Raw genomic sequence first — 21,895 nt, 5'->3', positions numbered from 1 at the left:
CATAACGAGACATTCGGAGAAATACCTTTTATTAGATAAAACGGGTGAGGGAAGGGGGGGACAAAACTGCCAAGATAAGAGATTCAAGAAGCGTGCCTTTTAAATACAGAAGAACTTTTTAAAAAAACACCCAGAAATATGTACGTGAGCGTGGAGCCATGCGGAGGCTGTCATGGAGGTGCACCTTCCTCACAAGAAATCTCGGCAGCTTCTGCCTGAATCGGTGCCATGAGGAGGCCGCCCCGGTGATAAAGTCGGAGGATGGCCAAGTTTATAACGAGCTGGTAGATACACTTGTGCCAAAACAGTGGTACAGAACGTGGACGTGTCGCCTGCAGGGATCCACGGTCAAGTAGGCAAAAGTCTGCTGGTGGCTTTGGCTGGAAGGGTAACACAGGCCATGGGCATCCTGAGAAGAAATAAAATCAAACAACCAGTATTAGTGACAGCACGGATACCCATGAAAGAATTCGTAAAAAACTGAGCAAAATGTATCATTTTGTTCCAGTTGTAACAGTTTATTTCATGGCAAAAGATAGAATAGATACACCATAGTTTATTTAAGCAGCGTTACGTCTCTGTGAGGATCCTGACGCCACAAAACGCACCAGTTCTGTCGGAATAGTTCCAATAACCTTGAGGTAAATGGAATATTAATATAAAATGTAAAATTAACCATGTAAGCGTGTGTTTACACAATTAGAGCCTAAAATACAGATGATTAAACATACAATGGTCCGATCATGTTTCATTTGAAACAGAAAAAAATTAGAGATTATATTTATCAGTAATTCTTTTTCACTTAACATTTGCTAATGCGTCTGTTCAGTTTCAAATATTTGCATTTAAGGAAAACCCTCCTTACAGCTCTCGTTAACAACTTCGAACTGTTAGCGAAAACATGTTGTGTGCCGGTCCTCAGAAGGGGTTTGAAGGGAGTGCAGGCACCGAGCTCCAAAATCCTCATTCTGGAAACACAGGTTCAGGTGACAGCCAGCTCCAGAACCGGGCTCTGCCATTAACGCCCTCCCTCTGCCTGCTTCAAGAAAAGCTTCAGCGCTGATGAGGCGGCACAGCCTGACACGCGCTTCAAATCCAGCAGGGATCCAGAAACCAGGTGGGGGGATTTTTGGAGGGTTGATTTTTTTTAATTCATTTAGTCTAATAATTGAACATCTAAAAGATAACAAATATTTAGCTGACACCTCCTTTCCTTTCAATCACAGTACAGTTTCCTCCTGCTCCCGAACACCTTTATACAAGAGTTGAAGAGATGTAGGTTCTGTTCCACTTTTTTACCTGAAGGAAATTGCTATATTGCATTTTTTGTCAATTTTCTCCAAGAAAATTTTAAACTCCTGGACTACAGACTATTCCAGATTAGAGGCACATCTCTCACATTCCTTTGTTGAAGCTGTCTTCCTTTGCACAAAATAATCCACCTCTTTTTGGACCAAGAAAACATGAAAACTGTAACCTCCCTCAGTGGTTAGGGCAGTCAGCTTAGAAGGAAAAAGTCTGGGTTGTGAATTTTATCCAGTAGCTGTTACTGGCATCCCATTTTCTCTCCTGCTATTTCAAACAGGAGGAACTATATCCTCTTTGGATACTATGTGTTCTGGTGTCTTCTTTTGGTGCACTATTCCAAACCATAAATCTTAAATTAAGATAAGCACCACCATAAAAGCATGTCTACGACAGGTAGACATTTGATAATGTTTATTCACAGCATTTTCCAATGGTAGTCAAATGCCACAAGCTAAAAATAGCATTCTATTTTTAAGCAACGCAGCATACAAGCTCCATAGCTCCAATTTTAAGAAGCCTAGCCCTCTCCGGGTGGTTTTGAGGTATGCATGTGTATCAAACACTGGATTCTCAATAGCAGTAAGGAGAGCAAGCTTTAAGATTTTACAGTACGTAGCATCACAATGCCTTTGGAGTTTGATCCAAAGATAACCTAAACTCATGCACAAAACCAAAGAAAAGCAAGAGAAGACCAGCATCAAGATGTGATTGCTAGTTAAACTTTTTTCCCATTGCTACTGAAGATCCCATTCCTGCAGTCCTTATGGAACTGACCAATGTCAGTTGAGGTTTTGAGTGTTTAAAGGCAGCATTGGCACACTAAAAATTTGTTCAACAATTCAAGAAGAAAAGTTAAGTTTTGGTGATGAGGGATTTCAAGAAACTCCAGAATACACCAAACCTGGTACCAGGAAAATAATAAATAAAATTTAATTAAATTAAAAGGGATCTTAAATTTATTTTAATTAGTAAAAGAGGTCATAAAAACCCTGAAATACTTGAGCATAAAGCCTCTGGAATTTACACAGACTTGCTCTGGTTTTTAGAGCAACAGGGTGCACGGACACGAATTCAGAATCATACCAATTCCATCTGCAGTGTGGACTTCGGTTCAGACGTGCAGGGGATGTAACGATTGATTTACTGATGTTAGAGTAGGATCATTTTATTTTTTCCTTGTAGGAACGCACATAATCAGCTGATGATTTAAGAGTACATATGCATAGCATAATACAGAAATAAAGATACCACTGAACATCTCTCAGAACTGCATCATTTAATAAACAATTTTTTTAGAAATACTTTTTGAATAAACTGTGCATTACACAGATGTCTGACACTGCCACGATTCAGGTTCAGGTAAAGAAAGTTCTAAAATGCCAGTTGGCATCCAAATACTTCAGCTGTAACAATGTTTCATTATGTGCAAGCCCCAAAGCTCTCAAGGGTATTTGTGATGCCCAGGTCTATGGAGTTTTGGTGCTGAACAGATATACAGATGTGTATAACTACACCTTAATGCCTTGAAATATTTACATCTCTAATAGTGTGCTTTTTTAGATATTGTTTCCAAAATAAGGGCTTCTTAGCCACAGCTTAAAAACCAATGGATGGTGTCAGTATGGTGTTACATAAAGTTCTTAATTCCTGATTCCATTTGTACTTGTGGAAATATACAAGTATATTTATTTGTCCACTTACTAATACAGCTTGAAGAAATGTGTGTTCTTCTAACTTCTCAGATGCTCTTCAAGTCACTTTTACCAGAACAGCTTTTTTTTCACTTATATCAGGCTAAGAGAGTATGTCCGTTTCTTTCAGATATAAACCAAGAAAACATGGCTTAAAAATTGTCAGCTCAACGTTAAGATTATAATAACACACTCTATGGTTATTTACCACATGAGCTCAGAAACTAAATCTACTGCAGAAATGTAGTTATCTCCTTGAGAGAAACTTTTCGTCACAAGCACAAGACATTTGTGCTCCAGTAGGAGCCCTTCCTGTAATTTCCAAGTAGAGTTCAAAGAGTTTTGATCCACATAGCTACCAAACGATCTAGACAGACACGTTTAAGGCTTTCTCTATTCCAAGAGAAAATTCTTCAGGACGTTCTTTAATGGAATCCAGAATTTAGGAATTCTCCTTCACTTCACAAATTTTCAGAATGTGCAGTAAAGCCCAATTTCCCCCCAAAGCTACAGGGAGGATAGCCTGCTCTGTATTTACACTGGATTTTCTTTCATCCATCCACTTTTTTTTTGTTTTCAAAAGGTTGACAAGTTTTGTCTTTTTTTTTTTTAAATACTAATGATATTTAACGTATGGCAAAGACAGTTAGGGGAACTCTTAAATATCATGCATCTACCTAAACACAGAAATGTGCAAAGTTCACATCAATACACTTGATTCGGAGATGGGGAGGACCCATTAATAACAGTAGAACATCAAGTTAACAGGGTTTTTCTTTTTTATTTTATTTGTATTACAGTCCACAGTCTAGTAGAAAGCTGCATTTTGATACACCCATAAAGCGCTTATTTTCAAAAACCTTCCAAAAGCCTTTTATGAATCACACATAGTACTTAAAAGATGATGATCCACAGATGAACAGCTGGGCTATTGGCAGCTTACAGGGAAGCTTGTGCAGTCTGAAATGACATCAGCTAGTTCTTTTGAAAGTGGGTACATTATCTGACATTTAATTATTACATATTCTGGTTACTCAAGAAGAATTTGGAGTAGTTCATCCTAGTGTAACAATTAAATGACAGATATGCTGAATCTAGTAAACATGCAGCCAGTTCTCAAACTTATCTTGATGGTAAATGTATGATTTTGCAAGAGAAACAGATAGGAATGAGACTTGACAAGGGAGGGGAAAAGAGGTGAGCAGTCATCTCACCACCCCAACTTTCTGCGTACTAAACTTGCAGTCTTTACAGAAAACAGATGCAATACAAGCTATTTGGAAAGCTCTAGCAACGTTTCTAAAACCAGAACTATACAAAGTCAAGAGTGGATTCTTAATCCTTAACTGCTATCTCAAGTAGATCTAAAAGCAGAATTACTCAGACCTAAAGATATGTTTTTTTCATAAACTAGTTTCTGGATGGCTATTATGACTTCAAGTGTAATCCAGTAAACCTATTTTTAGTGAGCTACCAAATAAAACTTTAGTTGGTCGTTGTTGATGAAGAGTCAGTAAAGAGGACAAGAAAGCAGGGTGAGATCAGGGAAAGAGTTCATGAATACAAAATGACAACAACTATGGAAAAATAAACCCTTAAAAATGGAATATTATGCTTTCTTTGTGTAAACGTCAATTCATTATTTTCATGTTATACATGTGACGTCCAGTATAATCTTGTACTAAAATTATTAATACTTACATATGCGGACACTCTGAAGACTGTAGAAATAATACGTATATCTTTTGTTTCAGGATCCTTTTGAACACTGAAATACAGGGGAATAATACATACTTAATACATACAGTAAGCACTGATTATTAGAATCCTTCACTTAAAAAAAAAATTTTTAACATATGCACTGTGTTCTCACTCAAATTTGACCAAGTTCAAATTAGTAGTTAAACTTCAACTCATGTCACATTGACTATGAAAAGCTATGTTGACTGTTGTTAGAGAACACGGATATTATGACATTTTACTGAAAGCTATTGAACGTATCTAGTCATCTGAGTTAGTTTCACTGTTTTCAGCTACTAAATCACAGCAATATTACCCAGGCCTAGATGACTCCAATATAAAGTTTGCATTTTGACACCTATGAAAAGTTATTCAGCTAAACATTTAATAAAAATCTTTTCACATATTCTTTGAGAAAAAAAACACTTGCAAAGTGAACTGCATCGTAATGCAGACTACAAGAGGTAGCAGCCGTACTGGTGAAGAAATGCAGACTTTAGCTCATTTTTAATTAATATATGGTTATAATTTAGCTTCATTTTTTATCCTTTGAAATGATGTATATACAGACAGCTATGCAGCTTAGGATGGTATTGGGTCTGAATTTGTATATTTCTAGACTTATGTTTGTTGTGAGGGGTGCCATTTATTCCATCACAATTATTAATAACACTAAGATATTATTGCAAAGCATGTCTACATATTTTAAACTTAAATGTTTTTAAATATGTCATTTTTCCTCAGATCTGCTTGAAGTGATGCTTACATTTCTTCATTAATTAGATTGTGTAACTTCTATTAATTTATGTAATTTTACAGATTCCTATTTACATTAACTCCCTATGGAGTTGTTGAGTCTTATAAATTCCATACTTACACAGTTCCAAGAAATGCATAGCTCAAAACCTGCCTTGTCACAAACAGGTTCAGTTCCTGGGAAAGGTCCCAATACAGCTAAGTCACTAGAGGATGTGTATTAAACACAGCCTAGTTGTACACTGCACCAGCTCCAAGCTGTCTGTGACAGCAGCCCTCTATTACCACTGCTTTCACAAAGCTTCTTTTTATAAGAACAAACAAACCCTAAATCAACACACATCATCTTTGTTGATTCAATCTCTCCAGCTAATAAAAGAAATTGACTCTCCGATGAGCTGATTTCATCTGTAATGACACAGTCATGTATGAATTAAGCTTATACAGTGAAGCTGATCTTTCCTGTGGTGAGTCAGTAAGGAGGCTTTCTCAGAATTTTTTGTTGCAACTGACTTGTTGATATACTCAACAGTGGATTAAAAAGGCATTGCTGAAACTGGTACTGGCCTCAGTTGTCTGCTTTACCACCCCTCTAGAGATTACTGCCTTCCCAGCAGGGACAGCTCAACTGGTTCATGACTCAGCTTCTGAACCACTGCAGTTTACAGACCGGCATATTAAGATAAACTTAACACGGATGTCAGTTTATGCTAATGTACCAGGCTGTAAACTACAGCAGTTCAGAAACTGTTCAACCATCTCCGCTGAAAGAGTGACAACTTTCAGAACAAGGTGTAGAGGGTCAGTGGGGTTAGCGCTTTCTACCATACATCACCACCCCCAAAAGCTACAGTTGTATTTAAGTTACTCTGGCTTCACATTCTTGTGTCTGAAAACAATGCTTTCAATTTCTGGTTTCTTAATTTTTATGTTATATATATCTAGGATATGAAAGTAAGGGGTGACAGAGAATAAGTCTTCCTATTTATTATTCTGCTGCCTTGAGACATTTTCCCCTTGTGCTTAGCTTCCTGTAAGTCATTTTTCAGACGGATTGTATATTTCTAGAACTTTGGTTAATTTTTAAGGCAAAATAATATATCTGCCAAAATCAGATGAGATTCTTCCCTTGCTTACTTGAAAGAAACCAGAAGGTTGCCTTTGACAAGCTCGTTTGCTCTATTTCTTTTCTTTTTTTTTCCTAAAAAGGTTTTAGAAAAAAATACCTTGTCTTCTTGAAGAGGATAGTATTTCCTTAAAAATAGTCTTAATATCCTCTTTGTTCTTTCAACTTGTTAACTTCTAAACTATTCATTGAATATGGTCGTTCCTTCATCACTTTAATGTGAGTCTATTGTCTTTTTATGAAGAGCAAACTTCCTCATCATCTCGCAATTCACTTCGGGTTGTATTTATATCCTAACCTTACAGTCAATATTTTATTACGATTTCCAAACATTAAATGAACAACTCAATGCTTTCACATAAATTCATTTGTTATGGGGGAAAGGGCATAGAGGTGGCATGGAAGGAAGGAGAAGAGAACAATAAACACAAGATACTACAGCAGCTGTCACCACAGAGAGACACTGTCAGATAAATCAGGGGTTAAGTACAGAAGGCAAGATTTATCAATAAAGATTCATAGATTATATTTTAGCTAACAAGTTTTTGTCATGTAAATGTATGCTTTAACTAAACCAAAAATACTACGAGAAGCATTTTGAAAATATTTACGTTACACAGGATATGACACTTAACACTAAAATTTTGCATGGATTTAACTGGTCACAGACTAATTACTGGTGGATTAGTAACAGACAACAAGTTGTGCATTAATTCATTAGGAAGTAATTATTGCTCTTTTTACAAAGGAGAAAATGTCTGCCATTTAATAGTTGTATTTGGAAGTCCCTAGCTGTGCTTGTAAAATAGAGTGGCTAATTTCAAAAGATTATTGCATTCTTACATAATAAAGCAATATACATGGAAACACTTCAATAAAATGAAATCTCAAACCTTTTGGCACTATTTTGAACACTAATGCCTTAGAGTTAGAACTCAGGAAAGGCCAGAAGAAAGGCTGTAAGAAAAAGAAGTGGGGAAAAACTCATAATAGGTCTGCCATTCCCAGTACTAGAGACGCTTTTGTGGAACTCTTCATGCCAAGGCTCTTTTCCATAAGAAAAACTGTTACAGGACCAAACAGTGGTGGTTTATGCCTCTATAAGCATATAATGATTAGACTAAATTCATCTGTGGGGGCCAATTTTTCAATGTACATCAGCTAGCAGCTAATAATTATTGTGCTATCAATTTGTTTTTCACCAAGCCTTCTGAGCCCTTAAGACATAAAACTTAAAGCTTAAGAAGAGTACAGTTTACAGAATTTTTTAGTACCACAAAAAGTTTTTATATCACTTTTCAAAGAGTAGAACATCTCCAATGCAACGGCAATCCAGGATGAAAAGAAGCAGTCAAGAAAAGAAGAATTTAAAGAATAGTTGGTTTTCAACAGGAATTTGAAGGTGAACTGTTTTGTAAACATAATTTAATAGGCCACTACTCTCCTTAGCAATTGTTTACTGAAAATAAGAGGCCGTAAGAAAGTAATTTTCATTGCTTTATTTTCTGGTGTAATTTGTGCAAAAATGATCTAAGTAACAGTGCACAGCATGGACTAGCAATTAGAAATCCAGTCAAGACTGTGGCATGGATGTCCCTCTGCAGAGCTGTATCGCTTATCCTTTCACTGGCCTTTTCTCTTACGAAGGTGGTAACAAAACAGCAACATCATTTTGGATAAACTGGGGGCAGGGGGAAATGAGACAAAGCAGGAGACAATCATGATTGGGAAAGGAAAGTCTGAAATGTCAAGATCAAAAGCTTTTCTCATGGGACCAACAGAGAACTTAATATCATTGGAGCAAGATAAAACATTTAGTTGTGAATTTCTTTTGCAACTGCTAGCCAGCTCCAATGGCAGTGAGAAACAAGCAGACATTTGTAGGCACAGAAATGGAGACACAAGGTAAATAAATAGTGAAGATCAGTTATGTCACATGAACTGTGTAGATGTACTTCAAAACTTTGGAGGATAGAAAGCAAGCTGTCAACTGGAAAGAAAAAAAGAAACAAATAAAAACTAAACCAAAAGCAAACACCCAAACACCAAAAAAGAGTGGATCTTGAATGGTTTTCTCTTGATATTGCATAAAGGACAGAAGTAGCACTCCAGAGAAAAATCACAGAAATACAGAAAGGGCCAATAGGGAACAGGTTGAGGGTATAGAAAAAGCAAACCTTGAAAGAGGGATGAAATTGTAGGGAAGATTTTGGCAGACGCTTTTTTTTAGGTAACAAGAACTACTTGACATCCTTATTGAATTTTACATCAGGAAAAGGAAAATGAAGGGGAAAAGGTTTAAGGAGATAGAAAGGTAAAGGAAAGGAGTGGCTTTGAACAAAACTTGAGCATGCGTAGCAGCAAACAACTCAAAAGCAAAGGGAAGCAAGAAAGTGAAGGAACTGATTGGATTTGCGCTTTGTCCTAGGTCAATTCAGCAACACAAGAGCAGAAAGAGCTGTAGTCAATGCAAAGTCAACTAAGGCCAAGGATTAGAGTAACACACAGCTTGTTTCAAGCGTCGAGTGAACCATTTGAAAGAAAAGGGAGGGTAGAGCTGAAACACTGATGGATCCTTTTAAGTCATATTCTGTATTTCTGAAGAACCCACTTGATTTCCATCTATGTATGATATGAAAATATCAAAACTAATCACACTAATAAGAAAGCTCTGGTGACTAATCACAGTATTCAAATTAATACATGCAGCAATCTAAGTTCGTTATTTCTAAAAAATCTTGGAATATTGATAATGCTCAATTTCTCTGTTTCATTGGTTTCACTAAAAGTATGAACTGTTTTGCTACTTTAATAATTTATTTTAGATGACCTGGGAAACAGCACATAACTAAATCAACTTGTACCCTGAAAAGTATTGACCATTAGAAAATCTGAAAGCTGCTTAGAAGTTATTAAAGATGTCTAAGCTTCTTTGGTTAAGTACTACAAAAAATTCCCCAAACCAACAAATATTTTGTTTTAAATATTTTGTTTGGACACAGCAATCTATACACAAGTGCCACAGAAGTAAAGAAATATTCAGGTGATTAAGAATCACTGGGTCTAATCCTTTCATTTTATCTTTGTTCAGACATACACATTTTACTCTTATGTTTATCCAAAGACATTTTAAGAACAGATTTAATGACGAATACACCTTACACGATCTTTTTCCTAATATGCTTGTGTATAATCTTAAAATAGGAGATGAAATAACCATTGGTCATCACACCATTCCAAATAGTGTGAGAACGAAGAAAAATATCAATTCCTACTTTAAGTGATTTGAAGCCCTTGTAGTGTACATTGTAGTTGCATTACTTAGTATCCACATTATCAGAGTTCTTGTAGTATCTCTCATTTTAGTTTTCCACTGTGCAAGTTGATATTGTTCTTTATAGTATCCCACAAATACTTAATTATAAGTGGCAAAGTATAATATAATATAAAATTTTAGTAATATCATTGATGATCTTTATATTCCCATTAGTTTAGCTATGAATGGGTCTGCGTAACTGATAAGTACATTCCATTGCCCACTAATCAGGAAATAAGAAATTTTGTCAATCGGAGAAGTCAGCATATGGATGTATCAAAACAGGCCAAAAAATTGCCCTTTTTTTTCTGAATTTGAACCTTTGATCGATCACCTCTAATCTCAAGGAAAAAAAAAAACAAATTCCAAACAATTCCGTATACCAGATCTAGTAAAAATGTGTATGCTAACATGCTAACAGCATGTGTCACGCTAACAGCCAGATTCTATCACCGTTAGCTTTACGCTGCGATAAGTGTATTTATAGAATTAAGAATGCCAAAATCTAACTGTATTTAAAAAAAATAAAAATCACCTGGAATAAAATATATACAGAACTACAAATTTCAGCTGAAGTATTTCAATTTTTAAATCCTAAGCCAAAAGCAGCTTGAAAGTAGTCCAAGACTATACATCCAAGACTTAGCTGTTGATATTTTATCAAAGATAGTGGGCACACAATCTGCTTCCAGTGCCACACCATGTTTTCAGCAGACGATTACAGAAACAAAAATCTTTAAAATGGGAGTGAATTACAAAGTATCAATGTCCATATATGTAATATAACAAAAGTTTTTATGTGGGACAGATGCCATTAAAATTGCATATATTTTGCCATTGAACTCCTACCATTGTTATACGGTATTTTGATAGGTGAAGTCAAATAAGCTTGTAGATTGACTAACTAACAGCCCCATTTTTGAAGCAGTAATGCACAGTAAATTTACACAAATCAACACAAAGTATCTATGCACAGCGCATACATATAAAATTGCATAAAACGGAAAATGCTTACCTCACCAAGTCTTTATATAAAGCTTTTGTAGTTTCTAAGTATGGGCCAACTACATCTTCAAACTGGCAAAGAGTTCCTCCAATGCAAAGATGCTTAAAAAGACAGAAGAGAAATTCTTTGCGATCCAATTGACTGAATAAGTCATAATGGTCTGAATCTTCCAGAAGTAAAACCTTGTGGAACAGGAAAATAACAAAGTTTATAAACAATGGAACTACTTTGCTGTATTTCATACAGAGTTTACATCCATATAAAATACATGAACTAGGGATGGAAATAAAGTACTTCTCTCTAAATCTTTCCTCCAATGATGCAATTATGTTCAAAATTTATAGATAGAATATAAAGCAGAATCACTGTCAGATTTGTGCCCACAAGACATAAGGGAAGATTTTTCAAGAGTCTTGTTATTCACTGTTTAATCGCTCATCGTGCTAATGAAACAATAATCTGAAAAAAATCCAGCTATATTTGGTATGTCAATCACAGCCAATTAGTTTGTCTTCGGCACCTTTGCCTACGTTTGCTTTTTTACTCTAAGTTTACACACTTATCTCACATTTGTAAAGGAATCCTAAGGATGTCCCAGAGGACATCATTCAAATTCACATCATTCTTTACTGCAGACTCTAGCGAGACTTTATCTGCAGCCTGGGTAAACCAGACATGCTGTCCAGCTGCCTCCATGCCTCTCACCTGCCTTTTGCTGCAATATTATGTGAACACAGAGGACTTGCTAGATTAGTCCCAACACTGCCCACTGTAAGGGTGGACAGGAATTGTAACTGAGTATGGCTACAAGACATTTGAGTCACATCAGCCAAACTGCAGATGTCAACTCAGGCAAACTGGTTAAAGCTAGACATGAACTTAACACTCTCTGGTCCTCTTCATAATATCACTACACAACCTGAGTAACAAAGGGTCAGGGCAGCAACTGTTGTTGATGGTCACCTCATATGTATCCCAACCCCCTTCTTGGTCGAAGCAAGAGACGATGTGACAGGTGGGAAAGAAACATGGAGTTTTGCAGATGAAGGCCACCCGCTGACATCAGGAGATAGACAGTTTGCTGCCCCCTACAGTCTACCGTCCTGGGGCGTGGACTAATTTCATCTGAAGCTTTGACGTCGTTCCTGGAAGATTTTAACTCTTAATTCTTTCTGCCATCTTAGGTCTTATGAGTAGGAATCATGTTCCTTTCAAACAAATGTGAATCCTTCAACTTGCAACTTGCAGACACACACATCCCTTCCAAGGGAAGGAAAATGGAAAGAAACTCAAACTCCAATCATTTATTTTAAATAAACTTTCCTATACCCAGTATACTTAATTTTCAGAAAACATTTCACACATACCCAATTTAGAAATAAATACATAGTATTTTGAACTGCTAGGCTACAAACCGCATCTGAAATTCAAAGCTGAGCTTGAGTTCTCTCCTTTTCCCAGAACTTTACAAGACAGACCAGTATTTCAGGCCACATCCTGTAACCAGTGTCACTGGTTCAAATATCCTTCAAAGGATTTGGCAAGTGCAAATGAGTGCAACTCTATAATTATTAAGTACTTATGATGATTATATATACAAGGAAGAGCAAAATCCAGTTCTCCCACACTATGCTTTGCTAATGCTAAACAAACATAAGTAAAAAAAAATTGTTTTAGCTTATGAAGTCAAAAGAAACACTTACAGTGAAGACATATGTTGATTAAGAAGGTGCCACTGTTAGAGAGAGATCCTTTTTCAGAATAATCTGCTCTTTAACACCTCCACTGGAGTGTAACAAACAGGTTTTACCTTGCAGGCCTGTTCAGGAGCTATATTTAGTCCTTTTCCAGTGTTAACACTGAAAAATAATTTCCCTTTTCACAGTTTCCTCTCCTTTGTTTCAATGAAAATATACAAAGATCCTTAAATGCCTTCAGATATGATATGGTCAGCATTCCCAGCCAGGAGTGCTTCAGGATGTAGCTATTGAGTACGTTCAGTTTCACCAGCTACCTGGAAGGTTGTGTGAACCTGCAGCTCTGGGTATTATGGTACCTTTCCATTGGCACCATTTGTTTTCCCCTCCTAGGCAAATGAGTAGCTGCATTTCCCCCCCCAACCAAGCACAGACTACTTGAGATAAGGGTGTGTAGAAGAAGGTTGTGCCTTTTTCTCGCACCTAAAAAGGAAAGAAGGCCCACCTGGAAAACAGCCAGTGCTTTCACACATTCAGGCACTGCAGTGCCTCAATTGGTTCTATCCCATGGCTATTGATGCCCATTTTTACCACAGAAAGTATGTATTGTCAGAAAAAAAAATACTGAAAAATGTGTCCTTACGGTACCTAATAGAGTATGAAAAATTATAAGAAATTATTCATTGCTATACTGACCTTCCTTAATTCATCGGAGATGAGAATATCATCGTAATAGTCATCATAACATTTCACAATATGTCCAGTTTCTCTGACAACTCCTTCAGAGTACAGCCGATCAAAAAATGACATAGAAATCTGTGTACAGGGCACCAGTGTAGCTTCGATTTTTGTCACTTTGGAACCTGAAATACATAGGAAGGCTTCACTCCAAGTCTCTTGCAATAAAGAAAATAGGAGAATTTCCATGTACTAATTTGTAATTTGATACAGCGTGGAAATAATCACCTTCTCTAAATGGCTGTGTGTGGCATATTCTTTAAAAAAAATACAGACCACATAAGTATGACACAATCACACAGTCCCTCAAAAAACAAAGAAAGCTAAGAAAGAAACAAGCGTAAAGAAAACATTAAATTCATCTGAATACTACCCTCCATTAAGGCTCATGTGTCTGCTCCCTCTGTTGGTAATACTATGAGCCAAAACAAGTAATAGATGAAATACCACGTGAAACTCAACATCGCCTTAGATCACACCCTTAGAAAATCGTAATCCACAGCTTAAGCCTTGAAGAATCTGAGGACAAATACCAAACTTGGCATGATGAAGTACAAAAGCCAATAGCTGCTAACAGCACCCCACAAAGTAAAAACCAAAATGAACACAGCCCTGATGAATTTTTGGTTTGTTAAGTATTATATCTGAACTTTTTGAAAATTTATTTTGTAGCTACTGTAAGCTTTACGAACCAGCTATTTCAGAAGATGAAAAAGGTACTATCAGCAATTCCTGTATGAATCTGGAGTACTAAATGTAATCATTAAGTGCAGAGTACATTCTTCTAGAATTTTTCCATTTTCTGTGCTTGCAAGTCATTGGAGGCTTGATCCTGTTACTCCTAGACATCTAGTGCCATTTGAGATGCCCTACAGTATTTTACTTAATGAGGTTATCAGTCCATAATGACACATATCTTTTCTATATACAGTGTTACATCTACAATCTGTATGTGTGCCGTTGGATAACTTAGGGCACATCAAATAGCATTAGAGTCCATGTTTAAGAAGCTTTGGACTCAATTCAGTTCCATCAGCTCTCTACGGTCCAAGTGTTGAGACCAAATGACAGAACTTATTCTCTACTCATCTCCAAGTCCCCCTGAACACCCTTCAAAATGTTTCTGGAACAGGAGAGGGGAGGAACGCACAAGTTAGCATAAGCACGAGCGAGCACGCAACACAAGGGCAATGTGTCTTGGCAGAGATAATATTCACAGCATTCCAGCTTTCTATGACTTTACTCATATGTTTTCTCCTCTGGAGGCTCCCTTGACTGGTCAACAACATCACAGTATCAAAGGCTTTTGACCGTACAATTAAAGATAAAATTAAGTGGTGTCCTGACAAACTGACCTAAAGGATCACTAAAGACTAGTACTTAGGAAATGCACAAATTTCATTCTAGATGACAGTATTTCATGAACAGAAACATGCCAAAAAGGGATGTATGAACCATGACGCTTCTAAGAGCACCTATTATTTCATGCTGATCCTAATCTTTGCAAGCATAGCATAACCTAAAATTTCTCTTGCCTCCACACTTCCAAAAAGTTCTTGGGATGTCTCCCGTATGCTATGACATGGAGGTTAAGTAGGACTGGCATTTTGTTATCTAAAACCAGGTAAACTATACCACCTACCCAATCAACACTAAGAAAGAAATTAGAGAATTTACAAGTTGATGGCTTGAAAATGTGTCTACTTAAGCTAAAAATAATAGCATGAAATTTTGTAATTATTTTATTGGGCCAATGTGATGTAAACAAAATGAGCTATAGAGAAAAGCTTGGCATTTAATTGCTTGGCTTCGCATCTACAGATATGATTATGAAAACCATATCTTTATTAACCATTTATTTATTAAAGAAAAAAGGTTTGGACATTCTCCTAATGTCCACATAGTGACTATCAAAAAATAATCAAATTATGTAACCAAAATCACAAGTCAGGAGAAACAAGACTTACAGCTTTACAACTTAAGAAAAAAAACAAACACTGATTTTTGATTATTTATTTATGCTCCCTCCCACACCCTCACCTCCAGACTCCTCTAACTTCTAATTCTCCAGCTTCCTTTAGAAGGGATAGACTTTTTATTTTATGAGATATTTAATAAGAGCTAAATCAGCCTCTAACATAGAACTTATTTTCTAAAGACCTATGAATCAAAAACTGAATCAAGACTAATAATAATCAGATGTTAAATGACTTGAGAAAAAAAGACACATCTTACATTTTCCCAGTTATTGAGCTTGAAGTATAAGAAACAGAGCTATTTATAGGCCTTCAAATTGTTAGGATTTTATCGGGGGAGGAGGAAGAAAAGAGACACACTTCTGCTTTGAAACAAGATTTTATGAAAAATCTCATCAGGAAAAAAAAATCAAGAGCTTTGTAATCTATTCAGTAGTTCAGAAAATCAAACTACAAATGGAAAAGTTTAAATATACTGGAAGCTCCTATTCTCCATTTGAGAGGTGAGATTTGAAATTGGAGATTCAGAATTTCCTGGAAAAGAGTGACCGGTTTTAATAACACTGTAAAAGTGAGCAATAAAATAGGAAGAAGAAATGCCTTGACAAATCTGCAAGTGGAAAACAAAGAGCTGAGAAGTACTGAAGTAGATTAAGCTTCTTATAACAGCTAGCTCTGGAATATCTATAAAGCACTGCCAATATACTTTTAAATGAACACATTGCATATCTAGTATGGGGCAGATAAACCCCAGATTAGGTATATTTAGAATTCCTCCAAAGTTTAAGAAAGATTTTTACCTCAGGGAAACATCTACAGAACAGTTTATATAGAACATACATATTGCAAGTTCAGTGCTCTGTACTAAAAAGATGGTATTTCAAAAGTAAAAGGTGCAGGTTGATGATTTATAGGTTCAAATGACATCTAAAATTTTTGCAAATGATAACCTATAACAGTAGTCTAAAAAATTGCTTCCAGATTTTAAAACGCCATTTCAAAGACAGCAATCATTAAAGCTTCAAGTACACATGGCAACTCAAGAATCTTTCTTAGGCAAATACTTAATTTCTATTTACACAAAAAGACAGTAACCGTATCCCTTTGAAGATAACTTTTCAAGTGTTAATTGAGCTTAAGCAGATACAGTCCTGCCTCCCCAAGACTGTTGACAGGTGCAAGGCCAGTAATATGTCCAAGGAAAAATTACTATTTAGTTTTCATTGCAGCTATTTAAAAACACAAGACTCAAGACATAACATGGTATGCATCAAATTTGTTCCTTTTGATGCTTCTATTTTAGAAATACGAGAGTAACAGATGAAGGCGGGGCTTAATGCACATGACAGAACTATCAGGTGCTCTGCCATGCAGCCAGGAAGAGGGAAGAAAAAATCCCTCCTACAACAGGCAAAAAAGTGTCATGTGAGAATAGGTGATTAAGTATATGTCCGATCAGATGAAACAGACTAGAGAATATCCTTGTGTATTGTTTACCTAAAACGTTATCTTTCAACTAATATTAAAGCTGAAGTCCTTGAGACAATGTACTACTGTGGGGTTCTACCAGGAATCCCAACACGTCAGGGACCTGGGGAGAGAGGTACATGTTGCATTCCTTGGGGACACCATGTTTTATGGCACCTTTTGATCTAACAGATAGAGACTGAGGATGTTATGGTCTGATAATATTAAGGTGAGGATGAAAAGCAGTCAAGAGAAGAAAAAAATGAGATTAGACACAGAGAAAAAAAAAAGAAGTAAAGAACTTTTAGAAACAGATTTTAGGAAAAGGAGATAGACAAATAACAGAGAAGAGGAGGTAGAGATAAATATGAAAGTGAAACCACGCCCACTGAATTAAAAAGAAAAATAAATTCTTAGTGAGAAGGTAAAAGGGGGAACACAGCCTGGAAAAAGACAAAAGGATTATGAAAACAAAGAAGCTCATAAAGTAAATATAATATTGATGTTTTATATAATGCTGACATCTTTCTGTGGGTCATAAATAAATACTTCCTGCCCAAGCTCACGTCAGGGAGAAGGGAGTCTTTTAAGAACCTATCTAAACCCCACTTATGTTATGCATCCAAAATATCTCCCCCCTGTAAAAAAACCCTAACATTTTTGTTTGCAAGGAATAAATACAGTATTTGAATCAATCTAGATTATGTAATTTTTCTTCCTATTTTCTAAAAAGCAAAATAAGCCTATTTCCAGTATTTTCTTTCAAGAACAGGAACTTGTTTTTAAAAAAGTTGCTCCACAGTGATAAGTAAATGATATATCTGGATTAATATATTGGCATGTCTGAAGAAGAAAATACTAGAAGATGATTTTTCACCTCCTCCCACTCAAAGCTAATTCTTACTATATTTTCAAAAAATGCACATGAAGACTAAGGATAGAAAAATGTGCCAACATTCCTCACCAAAAATAGGCAAAGAATGGGAAGATGAAATTTTAAGGGCAAATGGGGTATACCAGCTGTTCAGGATTTAGAAAGGGAACCCTTCCAGTCCTCAGAACAAAATGTATTACTTCTGTGTTGAGGAAGAGTGAGCGGAATCAGGAGTTAAGCCGGGATACTTGGCAAGTGACCCTCTGCTCTTAAACACGAGGTATGTAACCTACTGACCTTCGCTACAGGGACTGGCAAGTCACAGGCTAGACATACAGCCTAAAAAAATTCTTGCCTAAAGCAGGAAAAGGTTTACCCACGGTTTGAAATATATTTATTTTCTTTTTGCTTGCCAGAGTCAAAAAGAGGTACCTGAAGGGGAATTTGAGATATTTTTTGCATCTTATATATTTCAATTGCTTTAACAGCCGGATACAGTATTTGGAAAATGGATTTTGCTGACAAAAAGGTGGCAATGTCTAGTGTCATTGTATATCGTGGGGAAAACCTATGCCAATTCCAGAGAGCTGAAATGGAAAAGTTAGAAAATTCCCACAGCTCCATTAAATATTTACACAGAGTAAAATATTTGCAGACAAACCAAAAGAACTGAGGACTTCCCAGTACCCCCTTTTGAAATATTCCTATTAAGGAAAATCACTTTGGTGATATCAGAGTTCACATTATGCCTAAAATCCCATTACATTATCACATGCAATTTCCAGGAAATTTTGTGTGTCATTTACATAACCAAAAATACAATTTCAAAGTGGTGCCATAAAATGGGCTATTTGCTTCTGGTCTTTTTCCTTTAGTGTCTCATCTCCATCTACAGACGTAATCAAGTGTTATAAGCAGTTAATGGTATGGCAACAAACTAGAAGCCAACCTTATGTCATGATTGCAACTAAAGCAACCTATCACATGGCTCTCTTTCTGCGCCCAGATCACGTTTGTTGTGCAGATAACATATTCCCACAAGCTCGGGGCTTTGCTCTATCTAATCTTCCGCTCTCTCAACTTTAATTTGTAACAGAGCAATAATCTCAGATTTGTCCTAAGTAAGGTGGTTGCATCTATAGAAGAGTGTCTTTCTCCAAATATTATCTGGATAACGTAGAACAATAATTCCACAATTAGGGCAGTTGATTATGTCTGGGTACAAGATCAGGTCAAGGATGTTACAGACCACTTAAAACCACTTCTGGCAGCTTAGTTTATGGATCGATACAGGGGTTAAGGAAAAATGAAGTGTAAAATGTGACAATTCAGTAACAAACTAGGTAAGAATCTTTTCTTATTATTTAGTAAAAGAAGTTATTCTTTAAGATATTTCAACCAGGTGAAGATACACATATATCAACTGTCATTATTACAAAATGGTAAATGAGAGGAAAATAGTTACAGACTTTTTTATTTAAGATTAATTTATTCTAAATTTACCCAATGTAGTCCATTGTCCTGAAGCTGAGAGCGACTTTAAACTGGAGTTCACATTTTGATCATTAAAAAACGCCTATAATATTCAAATAAGAGAATACAAATTAATGAAATGAAACATAAAATCATCATTTATAGTGCCTTGGACACTTTCAAAGCAAATTATAAGGATCCAATTAGTAAATAGATTCTGTATGATCTTTCAGTTTGGATACTAAATATCATACCACCAAATACATGTTTATGCAGTATTAATGTTTTACAGTAAAGCACTTTTAGTCCAAGAACACACAAAAAGGTTGTATGAAATCCTTGGAGGTACAGAAAATGGAAGAAGAGATGAAACAATTCTATCATCTCTGCATACAATGTTGTTGAAGTAAAAAAGGAAATGCTAAGTATGATTGTACAGTTTACATTTTGTAAATAAATTTGAGGCTTGGAGAAGTGTAGATACACACAAAAAATATTAAAAAGATACAGAAGACATCCATAAGTTATCAAAGGGATGGAGAAGATGTTTTTTAACTGATTTATCAGTTAAAAAAAGGAGACATGCATAGTAATGTTGGTAACTGACAAGTTAAATGATAGATAAGCCAATTAAGAAACCTCATCCTTATGTATATGCATACAAGCAGAGCGAATAATCATTGATGAAGCTGCTAAGAAAATGATGGATTTTTCACACTCTGCATCACCAAATCTCTTTACCACCTCTCTGGGATACAGAGAGATCAGACTATAAAATGTAATGGTCCCTTTGTTCTCAAATAATTCACAGCTACTCAGAGTTCATAATTTCATAATGATATTTTTACATTTTTAATTCAAAGGAGACAAGCATTGAGAAGGTAAATGCATATTTTGTAAAATTCAAACATTTGAAATGTTTATCAGTGGGAGATGAGATATTGGTGTATTTCTGTGTGAATTGCTTTAAAATAGAATCACAGAATCTTCATGGTTGGAAAGGACCCTTAAGATCATCGAGTCCAACCAGACAACCAATACAAAGAGTCTGAACTCTTTATCCAGGATAACAATATAAAATAGGCATACAACAAATCAAAGAGTTGTTTTTAAAACAACAAATGTAAAAACCACACTGTTTTTAAAACCACAGATTATTATTTTTTTTCTGTCTGCAAACAGATGAACAGATTTGATGTTGCAGACCACAAAAGTGGAGGCCATAAAATCAACAAAAGATTCAAGTCTCAAAAAGCTAAGAGCCCAAAATCACAGTATAAAGCAATGGTATCCAATACATTTTTAAATCTTGTATTTTCAGATATATGGTGCCTATGCATGTCTAATTGCACAGTGTATTTACTGTGACAAAACAGTAATAGCTGTGAGCAAGTGTACCAACTGCATGTACACTGTTTAAAGTCTTCCCCTGGGTGGACTTCCCAACACGAAATGCGGTGGCCAAGATCAGCATCCAGTTCCGATTCCCATTCTTGGGACTCTTGAATGACTAAATTGCTCCCTCTTAAAACAGAGTAACATTAGTACAGACTAAAATATTTTTACTGGACAATACAGTTAACCCACAAAGTAAGATTTGTGCACCACACCTAAATTACCGACTTTCAAGGAGACAGTGATATGGCAAATAGCATGTTAACACTGCTACAATGTTTGCCATTAAGCAGTTTTCCAATAGATATAATTCCCTGCAAAAAAGTCAACTTAAAATATGAAGGATTTAAAGCTACCATAACAAATTCATCCTTTTGATAGGGCTTAAACTGCTGGTCAAAACTGAACGCTTGTGCTGTGATCCTGCCTTGCATGGACCTGAAATGGAAAAATGAGATGAAATATTCTGCAGACATACTAGGCACTTACTCACTTTGCAAATTTGCCTAGGTACACTACATAAAGTCCTATTCTGACCAATAAGTATAGTTTATTTTTTTCTTTTTCTTTTTTTCATTCTCATTTATAACCACCTCCGTGGAGAGGGGGTGGGGGGAGCACGACGGCTGCTGAAGCAGCACCAAAGCAACGCTGCGACGCTGAGACGGATCCTGGCTAACTCTGGAAGGCAAAGATAAACGCCTTCGCTCCTCAGAACAAGCCTTTTAAGTGCCTGAAAAACACTGAGGAGACTTCCAGTTAAGGGGAAGGGGGGAAGAGAGACCGGGACCCGCCGCCACTTCAGAGCGGGAGCGCTGAGGGCGCGGTGGCGGCCCCGGCCCTCAGCACCGCCCCCCCCTTCCCCTCCCTCCCACCGTCCCCAGCGAGGCGGCCTCTCCCCCTCCCACCATTTGAGGAGCCGTTCCCCGATGTCCCTGTCCTCCAGGGAGGGGAAAGCTTTCTGGGGCAAGCAGCGGAAAGCGAAGCCGGCCGCGCAGCGCCGATCCCCGGCGGACATCTTCCAGCGCCGGCGGCGGCGGCTGGGCGGTTGCCGTGGAAACGGCGGTGCGCGGCCGGCGCGCTCCCGCCGCCGGGCCCGGCCCCGCTCACAAGCGTTCCGCTGCTACGGCGGTCCCCTTTCTGACAGGATTTCTTTGTTTTTTACCCACAAAATCCTCTAATGGAACACCATCCTTCTCCCCCCTCCCCTCTGCTCCTGTCTGTGCACCGGGAAAACTTTCAGGCTTGCCAAAGGAGGGCCTAGCAGGCCGCACGCAAAGGCAGGGACTACCATTGCTGGCTTAATCAACACCACCCCCAATAACGCAATGT

At 36.9% G+C, this 21,895-nt stretch overlaps 1 protein-coding gene across 1 annotated transcript; it reads right to left on the bottom strand.

Annotated features, from left to right (window-relative positions):
• Positions 1–271: 271 nt before the first annotated feature.
• CFAP300 (cilia and flagella associated protein 300) lies at positions 272–21,581 on the bottom strand. The gene is made up of 7 exons (XM_054187862.1): positions 21,472–21,581; positions 20,920–21,001; positions 19,199–19,271; positions 13,337–13,503; positions 10,953–11,125; positions 4,701–4,767; positions 272–409 (listed from the first exon to the last, which is right to left on the bottom strand). The coding sequence occupies exons 1-7, from the start codon at positions 21,579–21,581 to the stop codon at positions 272–274; spliced, it is 810 nt and encodes a 269-aa protein (XP_054043837.1).
• Positions 21,582–21,895: the final 314 nt, after the last annotated feature.

This window comes from Rissa tridactyla, chromosome 1 (assembly GCF_028500815.1).
Source record: "Rissa tridactyla isolate bRisTri1 chromosome 1, bRisTri1.patW.cur.20221130, whole genome shotgun sequence".
NCBI lineage: Eukaryota > Metazoa > Chordata > Aves > Charadriiformes > Laridae > Rissa > Rissa tridactyla.
This window is presented reverse-complemented; position numbering and strand designations above follow the sequence as displayed.